The sequence below is a fragment of the Dipodomys ordii genome, unplaced genomic scaffold (assembly GCF_000151885.1).
Source record: "Dipodomys ordii isolate 6190 unplaced genomic scaffold, Dord_2.0 Scaffold14, whole genome shotgun sequence".
In the NCBI taxonomy this organism is placed as follows: domain Eukaryota; kingdom Metazoa; phylum Chordata; class Mammalia; order Rodentia; family Heteromyidae; genus Dipodomys; species Dipodomys ordii.
This window is the reverse complement of record NW_012267230.1, coordinates 15,716,181-15,727,873: the sequence shown is the minus strand read 5'-3', so window position 1 is coordinate 15,727,873 and position 11,693 is coordinate 15,716,181. Positions and strand designations below refer to the sequence as shown.

Below are 11,693 nucleotides of genomic sequence, written 5' to 3'. Positions count from 1 at the left end.
GCGGCCCCAGCCGCCTGCCAGCAGGCCTGACCCGCCGTGTCCACCAGGCTGAACAACCCGTTCCTGCCCCAGACCAGCCGCCTCCAGCCCAAGAGGGAGCCGTCGCCCCTGTCCGGTGAGTTCCAGGCCCCACCCGGGCGCCCTGGACCAGGAGCCCCGAGGTCCCACTCAACACCCGAGAGGCTGTCAGCGCCTTTTTCTTTTTTCTTTTGTCGGTTGTGGGGCCTGAACTCTGGGCCTGGGCGCTGTCCCTCATCTTCGTCTCAAAGTGAGCACTCTACCACTTGATCCACACTTCCGGCTTCTTTTTGCTTATGTGGTGCTGAGGAATCGAACCCAGGGCCTTTTGCATGCGAGGCAAGCGCTCTACCACTGAGCCACCTTCCCAGGCCGGGTCAGCACTTTTTACCACTGGCGTCTGAGGCGGTCCAGATGGGCTGGGTACACCCGGGACGCTGCCCTGCCCCCAGAAGGAGGGCAAGGCGCATTCGGAAGGAGCCACGACTCCGTTTTGTCTAGGAGGGTGGGTTGCCCGGTGACTGGGAAGGCCTCTGCACAGGGCTCACCTGTGGGCACGCGCTGACCAGGCGCCCACATTGGTTTCACCTGTGGGGAGGGGTCGGGCGTGCCTCCAGGTGTCGGCCGTTTGGGGTCTTTTTGTTGTTGTTGTTGTTGGTTTTTTGGTTTTTTTTGGGTCTGGTCGTGGGGCCTGAACTCTGGGCCTGGGCGCTGTCCCTCAGCTCAAGGCGCCACAGCACCACTTCCAGTTTTTTAGTGGTTTATTAGAGATAAGAGATTCATGGACTTTCCTGCCCGGGCTGGCTTTGAACTGTGATCCTCAGAGCTCAGCCTTCTGAGTAGTTAGGATGACAGGCGTGAGCCACCAGTGCCCAGCTTGGCCTCTTATTTTGAGACGAGTTCTTGCTACAAAGATCCTCCTGGTTCTGCCTCCCACCAGTGGGCAGGGCTGGTGATGAAGAGTCCAGCGCCAAGTGTCGGGAGCAGGACAGCAAGCTGGGTTGTAGCTGGGCTATCTAGGAAGGCCAGTACACTTCCTCAGAGGAGGCGGCGCCCCCAAAGCTACAAGCACTTGGCCCAGCCTCCAACAGCAGGAGGATGGCACAGGAGCAGCTGTTCCCTGTCCGCTTCCACACACTCCCGGCCGGGGCCTGGCTGGCTGACCGCTCTGATGTGCACGGGATGTCCCCTCACCCCACGGTTGGAGGGCACGGAACATGAGCACGTAGCCTGTGAAGTGCAGCTTTCTGAAAGTGTACTCTGTGTGTGTGTGCGTGCACGAGCGCACCATCCTGGGGCTTGAACTTGGCCTGGGCACTGTTTCTAAGGTTTTTTGCTCAAGGCTAACGCTCTTATCACTTGAGCCATAGCTTCATTCCTAGCTTTTTTGGTAATAAGTTGCCGGCTTCCTTGGTAGGTAGTTGGAGATACAAATCTCACAGACATTGGTGCCAGGCTGGCAATTTATTCTTTGTCTCAGTTGAAATGCTTTATGCAGCCCCGCTGCATTCCATCGATGTGGTTTACCAAATGCTGTGAGTGTGGTGTATCAATACTGGTTGGCTTTGTGTTCAGGGAAAATTCCTCACTTGACCGAGTATTTTCCTTTCTACTTTTGAGTTTGGTTTGCTAATATTTTTATTCAGCAGTGCTGGGGGTCAAGCCCTCTACCACTGACTACAGCCTCAGCTGCCCCCCCCATTTGTTTTTCTGGGACTTGAACCCTGGACCATTGATCTTGCTAGGCAGGTTACCACTTGAGCCATACTTCAGCCCCCCCCCAGCCCTTTTTTTTTTGGTCCTGGGGCTTGAACTCTGGGCCTGGGCACTGTCCCTCAGCTCTACAGCTCAAGGTGAGCGCTCTACCGCTTGAGCCACAGCGCCACTTCCGGTTTTCTAGTGGTTTATTGGAGATAGGAGTCTCACGGTCTCTCCTGCCCGGTCTGGCTTTGAACTGTGATCCGCAGATCTCAGTCTCCTGAGTAGCTAGGATGACAGGTGTGAGCCACAGGTGCCCAGCCCAGCCCTCATTTTTGAGCCTGGTTTACTAGTGTTGAGGATTTTGGTTGTGCTGGTACCAGGGCTTAAACCCAAAGCCTTGCACTTAGCTTTCTTGCTGGCAGTTGATGCTCTACCACTTAAGCCATGCTGTGTGTGTGTGTGCGCGTGTGCGCACACACACATGTGCTAGAACTTTAAAAATGTGATCTACCACCTGAGCCACACCTACACTTAGAGCTTTTTGCTAGTTAACTAGAGATGCTTCACTGACTTTCCTTCCCCAGCTGGTTTCGAACTGTGATCCCCAGATCTCAGCCTCCTGAATAGCTAGGATTATAGGTATGAGCCATCTTGTCTAGTTTCTGTTGAGGATTTTAGCATCGGTGTTCATGCAGTGTGTTGGTCAGTTTTCACGATGTCTCTGTTGGGCTGATTGCCGAGCCACATAGAGTGAGCTGGGTTCTGGTCTCTTCAAGTTTTGCAAGTATGAGAAGGGCTGGTGTAAATGCTTCAGATGGTCAGCAGGATGTACTGGTGAAACTGGGCTTTTTCTTGGGAGGTTTCTTCCGTTTTTTTAGTTTTGTTTTTAGTTTTTTAGTTTTTAGTTTTAGTACTGATCATGGGGGCTTGAACTCTGGGGCTGGGCGCTGTGCCTAAGCTTTCATGCTCTAAGCTGGCGCTCTACCATCTGAGCTACTTTGGGTTTTTGCTGGTGGTTAACTAGAGATGATGCCGGGCATGCGCACTGGCACCTGCTGCTCTTCTCCTGGGGCTTTGCCTCGCCTCCTGTCATCTCCCCGGTTTTGCTGTATGCCCTGGCCCCCACCGGCGCTCTGGGCCATCACAAGGACTGGCCCTGGAGGTTGGGTGGGGCAGTGTCTCGTGGCTCCTGGGTTCCATGGGGACAGACATGGGGTTTGGGGCCACTACCCTCCCAGGTGGTGTCTCGGTCTGTGGCCCCTAGGCCTGGCAGCGTGTTGGCGATTTCACAGTAGCGCTCTCCTCCCTAGGGCCTGCTCATCTCTTCAGGCTGTCTGGCAAGTGCTTCAGCCTGGTGGAGTCCACGTGAGTGTGGGTGGGGACAGGGAAGGGGGGCGGGGGGGGGCAGCTGTGCGGCAGTGCCCAGGGGTGGCTTGATGCTCCTGTGTCCCCAGCTACAAGTATGAGTTCTGCCCATTCCACAACGTGACCCAGCATGAGCAGACCTTCCGCTGGAACGCCTACAGCGGGATTCTAGGGTGAGTGGAGGGGCGGGGCTCGGGGGGGCGGGGCTCTGCGCTCCCGCCCCAGCTTCCTCTCCTGCCCCCCCAGCATCTGGCAGGAGTGGGAGATCAGCAACAACACCTTCACGGGCATGTGGATGAGTGAGGGCGACTCGTGCCGCGCCCGGAGCCGCCAGAGCAAGGTGAGGGCTGGGAGAGGCCGGGGGAGGGCCCGGGCCCACGCCCGTTCTGAAGCCCCCTCCCCAGGTGGAGCTCACCTGCGGAGAGAGCAACCGGCTGGCCCACGTGTCGGAGCCCAGCACCTGTGTCTACGCCCTGACCTTTGAGACGCCCTTGGTCTGCCACCCGCATTCATTGCTAGGTGAGGCGGGGCGGGGCGGGGCGGGGCGGGGTGGGTGGGGCAGGGCAGTTAGGGCTCCTCCTCTAACCCACACCTGTCCCCAGTGTACCCGACCCTGCCCGAGGCGCTGCAGCGGCGCTGGGACAAGCTGGCGCAGGACCTGGCCGACGAGCTCATCACCTCCCAGGTGAGCCTGTGCCCACCCGGGGGAAGCGGGGAAGTGGGGACCGCACGCCCTGCCCACAACCCCCGCCCCTGCTCCCGTGCCACGTCCACCTCTAGGGCTACAAGAAGCTGCTGAGGGCGCTGTTTGAGGATGCTGGCTACGTGAAGGCCCTGGGAGGAAACTCGTCTGCCCGGGAGGGGGCGCCAAAGGCCGAGGGGCTGGAGAGTCTGGAAACGTGCAGGAAGGTAGGGCGTCAGGACAGCCAGCCACTGGCTGCCGCCCACGGAGGCCTGACCTGCCACGCCACGCTGACCTGCCCCTCCCGCTCTAGGCCCACTCGGAGCTGACCGAGGAGATCCAGAGGCTCACCTCGCTGCTCAGCCAGCACGGCATCCCCTTCTCAAAGCCCACAGGTTGGTGTGTGGGGCCTGGGGCATTTTGGGGACGCAGCGCTGTGGGGCAAATCCCAACTTGCTCCCTGGGGTTTTGGCAGAACTATCTCGTTTGGAACAGCACCTGGGCCAGGGGCTCCCCACTCACGGGCTCTCAGAGCAGCTGAGAGGCGACCCTGGGCTGCGTGGCGACGCCCTGTGACCTGAGCAACCCGGAGCGAGGGGAGAGGAGGGGGGCCAGGCAGGCCAGCGGGCAGAAACCACCTCTGCGCCCACCTGCCAGACAGGGCCGTCCCCCAACGCGAGCACAAAGGAGACCTGCACAGTAAAGACGGAGAGGTTTAATTTGAAGTCCCATACTGATAAAAATAATTCCATGAGTTCTGTAAACCATTGCGAAAATGCTATAGTGTAAAAAATTTAAACAAACGTTAACAGCTGACCACACGTAAATGATTATGCACTATAAACACGCCTTGGAGACCAGGAGGCCCTCAATGCCACACGCACCCAGGTGTGTGCAACAAGGCTTCCGCACTGCACTGAAGTCCACAGGAAGTGCCCACACTGGAGAAGCCTGCCACTGTAATCTACTGTGAACAGCGACCCCAGAGACACAGACAAGGGTGGGGCGGGCTCACACAGCCTCAGTCCTAGCCCAGGCCTGACACGGGCCGCCAGCCTCCTCCCCTCGGCCCCTTGCCCAGGAATGCCCTGGACCACAGAAGGGAGGCGAGGAGCCATGCCCCGGGCCGGTAGATGCTGGCCCTTCCCTGTCTTCAGGCTCTGGAGCTCCGTTGCCCCACACAGGGACTGGCCTGTGTGGATGGAGCCTGGCCGTTCTTCGCTAACTTGAAAAAGTCTAGGCACGATACCAATAATCAACACTGTCCTGTTGTCCCCAAAAAGACCAGAGGCCCACATGGGAAACGAGTGCATAAATATCAATAAAAATAATCAGCGATTAACAATAGCACAAAAATACGTGGTTTCTAGGTAGTGAGCTAGTAAGTCGTTCACTATATAATTAAGAACAAAAAAGATTCACTAAAACCAAGTCAAGAGTTGCTTTTAGTAACGACTAGCTGTGGAATGTCATGGACTCACTGCCTTTAAAATGATAGAGAATTCTCTATCTGTGTCATATTAAAACTGCTTTTAAATCTCCTATATTAAATACATTCTAGTTTGGTCATTGATAAAAATGTTAACCTAGTCACTTTGCACTTTAAAAAATGCTATTAAAAGTCTTTGGCAAAGCCGCAGGGGAGGGGAAGCCTGGTGTCCAGATGTCTCCCCAGGTGTCCAGGCCGTCCAGTCCTGACCAGCTAGGGCCCAAATCACTGCACTGGACTTGCACTGCGGGTCCAGGCCGTGGTGGCCTCTGCTTAACGGTCCGCGTAGGTTGATGCCCCGCTGCACCCCATTGTCCATTAAGTCTGGCCATCCCCGCCCCCATGCCCAGATGGCTCTGGGAAGTTACAAAGCACCACTGCCTGTTAGGTAAGTCTTCAGAACACAGCTGCTTCCAAAGTGAATGTCCGAGACTCTCCAATGCGAATCTGGGCCCTTCTGTTAGCATCAAATTGTCTTCACAGGATTGAAATCAAAGCCGAACCAGTCACTTCCCTTCCTTCTGACGCAAGGCACAGGCACTTGGAGAAGGTGGCCGCAGGTCACGCGACGCGTGCACACTGCTCAGCGCCAGCTCCGGACACAAGCGTAACTGCTACCTGTGTGCGCGTGCTTGCTAGGAAAGTGAGTTCCTCAGAAAATTCAAAACCTCTAAATGTCTTTCAATAATCACTCTGTTTATAAATACTATTTGTTTGCAAATAATTTGAAAAAGTAAAAATCCTAGATCTTCCTTGCTACTAGATAAATGCTCTCACTTCATAAGTAGTTTCAGAATACGAAATCTATTCACCGTACTAAGAGTTAATAAACCCATAGGAAACTCCAAGTTCACAGTACATACATAAAGCTTCATGTTACCTCATATTAAAAACATGAACCTAGAAAGCAGCTTAAAATGTCTAACTAAATTCCTGGTTTACAAAGTGCTTTAAGAAGGCCTGGCCTCGAGGGAGGCTGGCTGACCAGCACGCGCCCATCTGCGGCCCAGACCTCAAGGTACAACCCACAGACAGGGTTGGGGTCATGTTTTTAAGGTGTTTGAAACCACCTTGGAACTGCCAATGAGCACACGGTTGGCAGAGACTCACGTCCTGGCAGCAGTGCAGGGAGGGACGGCAGTGCACGGCGGCGGCCCCGCACGGCGCTCGGCAGCGTCGGCTCCCGCTCCGGTCACCACGGGCTCTGGCCCTCACAGTAAGGGCACTCGGGTGCCGTGGCTGCGCATGTGTCACACAGGACCTGGTGCTGACAGGGCTGCACAGCGGTGCCAGGGGCCCGCTCCTGGCAGGCCACACACTGCTTGGCACGGAGCTGGTAGATCACCTATGGGAAGGGATGGGTGTGGCTTAGAGTCCAAAGCCTTCTGCAAAGCCAGGGGCACCCAGCCAGACGGGTGGGGGCTGGGCAGTCAGGGGCAGGGGAAACGTGCTCCCTGGAGCACCACGGCCACAGAGGAGGACTGGCAGTGGGGCCCTGAGAGGCCGGAGGCGCTGGATTCAGCTGCTGCCGCAGCAGGCGCACGCGAGGCTGGGCTGTGAAACGCCCCAGAGGCGCTGGCAGGGTGACCCAATGTGAAAGACGGGGCGAGGAGTGGACAGGTTGTGGGCCATCACCTCCTCACAGCACCCCAACGGCAGCCACGCGGCAACACACGCTTCTAACCACCTTGCGGTGGGCAGAGCCAGTCTGCACAAGGCACAGCCTACGGACTGCCGGGAGGGAGGGAGAACAAGAGCACAGAAGCCAGCCGGATAGAGAAGACCCTCGCAGCACAGCCCGTGGGCCTGTCTGCGCCGTCAGGAGGGGGCGTGGGAGCCCGACCCCGCCCCACTCAGGAGATAGCCTAGAAGCTGCCACTGCCCTGGCCAGGACTCACCCCGTCGACGGCTTCCAGCTCCAGGCGCAGCTGGCTCTGCAGGGAATGCAGCTGGGGCAGAGGGACGCTGCCCATGTCGCTGGGCAGCGGCGACACCAGGCCGAGGCCCTCGAGCTCCTCCTGCAGACGCTTCACCTGGGCCTCCACCTCCTCCTTCCTCCGCAGGGCCAGCTGGCGGTCGCTGTCTGCCACCCGGGCGCGCTCCTTGGCCTCCTGGGCCTCTCGCTGCCACGCGTCGCAGGCCTGAAACCCAAGGGGGTCATGCAGGAGCGAGGGCAGCTCCGGGGGGCTCTCCGCGCACGGAGGGGCACCGGCTCACGCCTCCCACGTGCGGCCTGTCCACCCGCTCACCTGCTTCACCTGCCGCCAAGACTCCTCCCACCGTCGGATCTTCCTTCTGGCCTCATCCAGCTGCCGCCTGACCCGGGCCAGCTCGGCGCTGCTGGGACTGGCATTTGCCGGGGCCATGGTCCCTGGGTTCAGGACGGGGGATGGGCTGGGGGAAAAGCTGCCAGACACGAAGTCCCAGATGCTCCCAGGGACGCCATTCAAGCCTGAGGGGGAGTTGGAACAGAAAAGCTACAAGTTCTCGAAGGCTCTACACACAAGATGCTGGAGGCCCTGAAGTGGTGATGCATTAAAAAAAAAAGAGCATTCCGCGTGGAAGGTGAATAGTGAATACATCACAGCACCAGACAGACGGGGCGCAAGGCATGCCGCAAAAAGCTGTAGAACAGGAAGGAGGCGGGGTACAGAGGCAGCGCCGAGGGGACATGGTATCCGCAGGTTGGGAGTCACCACGGGGAAGCCCCTGGGTGCCATGCGTGGTGACAGGGCACCCCTGTGGGGGTAGGAGTGGAGAGGGTGGATGGAAGTTCCACCGGTGCTTTATTTGCATATGTGAAAATGGAACTGAGAGCTGTTGAGCCGGTTTTAGTTTGAAGGTTGGCGGGGAGCTGGCAGAGGTGAGCTGGGCTGAAGGCAGCACAGGAGGCAGAGGTCAGCAGCGTGCCTCAGGCAATACGAGACTGTCACAGCGAACCCACGCCCGCTCAAACACAAAAGCACGTTCTGCATTGTGACAGCCGCCTTCAGAGAAATGGTCTCTCCCAACCAGGTCCAGCGGGGGTGCCCCGGTGAGGACCTGCGGGCTGCCAAGGAAGAGGCCCAGCCGGAGCCGGGTGAGCCTCCCCAGGGCACCGGGCACTCACCTAAGGAGCTGTAGGAAGAGGCTGCGGAGCCCAGGGGGCCCGGCTCTGACCGCAGGGGCAGCGGTGGCTGCTGGGGGGGCGTCATGGCTGAGGAGACCAGAGGCCCGGACAGGGACTGGGATCCGAGTGGAGAGGTGGACAGCGAGGAGGAGGACTGCAGGGACGGCGAGCGGGGCAGGGGGCCGGGGATGGTGACAGGTGCCGAGCCCCCCAGCAACCTGGCGCCTGTGCAGAGGGGGGCCGCGTGAGGCGAGGCGAGGCGAGGCCCGCAGGCCCGCATGCACCCCCGCACCTGCGCATCTGTCCCGCTGTCCCCTCCTGAGCCACCTGGGTCTCCAGGAAGAGCCAATCAGCACCGGGGCCCGAGAACAAAATGCCCCCCAAGCAAGCAATGGCTGCTCGTCACCCGAATCAGCCCGCTGTCCAGGGGACCCCGGCAGATGGCCTGGTCCCGTCTGTCCGGATGGCAAAATGGGTTCCTCTACAACACGGGCTGAGATACGCTGGGTCTGTTTGAACAGCGTCTTTCTTATCCACTCTCCCTATTTAACCTGAGGCCGGCATCGGCACCTCTACAGACGCCACAGACGCCGTCTTCCTCGGGTGCCGTGGGATAACCTCCCTTCCCCGCTCTCTGCCACATCTCTATCTGGTGTGGGGGGGCAAGTGGCCAGACATGAGGTGGGACTCCTGGACTTTCAGCCTGAAGTCTGAAAACGTTTTCAGGAATACCTTCCCTGAGCTCTGCCCTGCGGACCCTGGGGCGGGGCGGGGCTCAGAGGGCACCGGAGAGACTGGGCCCCCAGAGCTGCTCCTGCTCCTACTCCTGGCTTGGCGGATCAGCCCCGCAGCATCTGAGCAGGGAGACCTTGCAGGGATCCTAGGCTTGAGGTGGTGCTCCCAAGAGCTCCAGGGGGTCCCTGAAGTGGCTAAGATCTGAGGCCTGCAAGTGTGGTAAAAGCAGCAGCCAGCCAGGCCTGACTCGAACACCGTACTTACTGCCAGAGCGAGAAGCAAGCCGGCAGCCCAGCACTCACCTGGCAGTCCTGGGTCCTGGCGCTCTGGCTCCTCCAGGTCTTTCTCTAGGGATGCAATATTTATGTCGCTAAGACGAAGATCTAAGGCAGAACCTGTGAGAAGAAGCAGCCCCCATTGCCGTGTACCGCTCAACCCGCAGCGAGCCTCCGCCCAGAAGGCCGAGCCTGAGCCCAGGGGCCTGGGCTTGAAGCCAGGGGCAGGAGGGGTGCTGGGGACAGAGCGCGGCCGCGGCCCCAGCCCCGCCCGGCATGGCGGCCAGGTGAAGCCCCCACAGGGCTGCCCACCCGCAGAGGCCCGCTGCACCCTGCTACCTCTCCATTGTCTTATCATTTGTTAAGCATTAGCCATACGAGTCTCCCACGGCGCAGGCCAGCGAGCGTGTGGCTCCTGGCACCGTGGCTGGGCAGCAGGCCTGCGGGCCCTGGCACCCCCACGGCTGAAGGCGAACTTAGAGGCTCCGCCAGCAAAAAGCAGAGTCCACACGCAGGGCTGGTCTTCCCTAACACTCCTGGGGAAAGCGGGCCGGGCCCTCCCCTCTGGACGGATGGCCTGCTGCCAAGGCCCTTGGGGTGGTCCCGCGTCCCAAGCCTGTTGCTGGTCCTTCCCACAGGCCTAGGTCCCCCCTGCCTCCCCGTGGGGCCTGGTCCCTAAACGGCAGCCCCGGCCCCTCCCGTGGGCGGCTCGTGAGCCTCCCCAGCAGCGGTGATCTCAGCCTGGTCTCATGGACGCTGCAGCCGGAAAACTCAATCCCCCGGTGGCCGCAGTGGCCGCTCGGGGGAAGCACGGGAAAGCGAAGCAGCCTCCACTGCGCTAGCCTCTCTCTCCTGGCCGCTGGGTCCTGGTGCTCACAGTGCACCCCACGTGGACCCGGTCCGGCGTGGCCCAGCACAGCGGCAGGCCCTGTTCCCCAGATGCTGAGTTCCACTTGGATGCCATGGTCCCCCGTGGATGGTCTCCCGCCCCTCTCCCACTCCTGGCTCACTGCCCTTGCTGGGTACATTTCTTCAGAGCAGGACGGAGGGACCAGGTGGTCAGGTCTTCCTGGGTGGGTTGGCAGCGGCTCCAGGGCCCCAGTGCCCTCCTGCAGCTTCGCATACGTGCAGCCCAGCGCTTACTCCCAGCAGCGCCCGGGGCGGGGGAGGAGGGGACCCCGCTCCGGATGCTGAGGCCGCCTTCCTGCCCGCAGCAATGGCCACCTCCCCAACGTGGACACGCGCCACAGCGCCTTCCCCTCCACACCACAGAAGGCCCACGCCACCTTCAGGCTCTGCCAGCGCCTCCAGCCTCCGAGGATGAGCTGTAGTGTGCAGACCTCACAGGGCCCCAGCCGGCCCCTCCCCGGCCCCACCCCTCCCACAGCTGCTGTGGAGCGAGAACAGCCCCTCCAATCCTGGATTTGAGTGGCCCTAAAACTTGTGTGTCAGCCCGCAGGATGCCAATGAGCCGTGGAGGTGTGCCCTGCTCCCATCTCTTCTACCTCCAGGGCTCTGCCCTGGATGGAGCTGACCGGGCGCGGCCGTGTGGGCCTGGTGTTCAGTACCCAGAGAACCAGGTAAGAGCGATCCGTGCCTTATTCTGGCAGGCTTCCAGAAACTTGTGAACTAGGGCAAGAGTGAAGGAGGCGGGAGAGGGAACCAGCTCCTCCCTGGGCAGCACTGACTCAGCACGGGGGCTCCAGAGCCCCAGGGCAGCGGGGTGAACCCCACAGGGTGGGACGGGGACTCCTGCTGCAGCTCAGCTGCAGTCGGCAAGGGTGAGTGGCTGCAAAGGGATCAGCGTGTCCCTGGGGCCTCCTGGAGACCAGAAGCTGCTCCCCCCTCCTCACCCCACACAGCTGGGCCCAAGCTAGGGCCCAGGGCCTCGGGCTGCCCGGAGTGCCGCCCACCTCAGCACCAAGAACAAATTTTAAAAGCCACTGGAGCCCGAGAGTGTGGCTGGGTGCTGGAGTACTTGCCTGTCCTGAAGCTCTGGTTCCATTCCTCAGCACCACATACACAGAAGACACCAGAAGTGGCTCTGTGGCTCAAGTGGTAAAGAGCTCGCCTTGAGCAAAGCAGCTCAGGGTCAGCGCCCAGGCCCTGAGTGCAAGCCCCAGGATGGGCAAACCCAAAACAGAACAAAACCACCAGAAACGTGAGACTCATTATGTAAACACAAGAAGGCTGAGCTGTAGCCCCAGACGCAGCTACGAGGAGCACCTGGGACTGGGAAGGGCACAAGTTGGGGAGACAGCCAACACCTGGCCCAACATGACTCGGCACAGAGGCCGGGGGCGCGGGGAGGCCGGGGGG

General features: G+C 60.0%; 2 protein-coding genes across 2 annotated transcripts in view; one reads left to right on the top strand and one right to left on the bottom strand.

The window, feature by feature from the left end:
* Positions 1-30: 30 nt before the first annotated feature.
* Gnptg (N-acetylglucosamine-1-phosphate transferase, gamma subunit) lies at positions 31-5,410 on the top strand (the record flags this gene model as incomplete). The annotated part of the gene is made up of 9 exons (XM_013011268.1): positions 31-115; positions 3,030-3,084; positions 3,174-3,257; positions 3,331-3,424; positions 3,489-3,603; positions 3,687-3,769; positions 3,865-3,993; positions 4,080-4,161; positions 4,242-5,410. Coding segments are annotated over 9 exons (828 nt in total), but the record flags the coding sequence as incomplete, so codon positions are not given.
* Positions 5,411-6,409: 999 nt separating this feature from the next.
* The window catches only part of Unkl (unkempt family zinc finger-like), a 14,413-nt gene continuing 9,129 nt past the window's right edge, over positions 6,410-11,693 (bottom strand). Inside the window, exons 9-13 of the mRNA XM_013011308.1 lie at positions 9,402-9,494; positions 8,365-8,589; positions 7,505-7,707; positions 7,154-7,396; positions 6,410-6,600 (exon numbers count right to left, since the gene is read on the bottom strand). Of these exons, the coding sequence (XP_012866762.1) occupies positions 6,448-6,600; positions 7,154-7,396; positions 7,505-7,707; positions 8,365-8,589; positions 9,402-9,494 (917 nt within the window). The 3' untranslated portion in view covers positions 6,410-6,447. The remainder of the gene's footprint in view (positions 6,601-7,153; positions 7,397-7,504; positions 7,708-8,364; positions 8,590-9,401; positions 9,495-11,693) is intronic.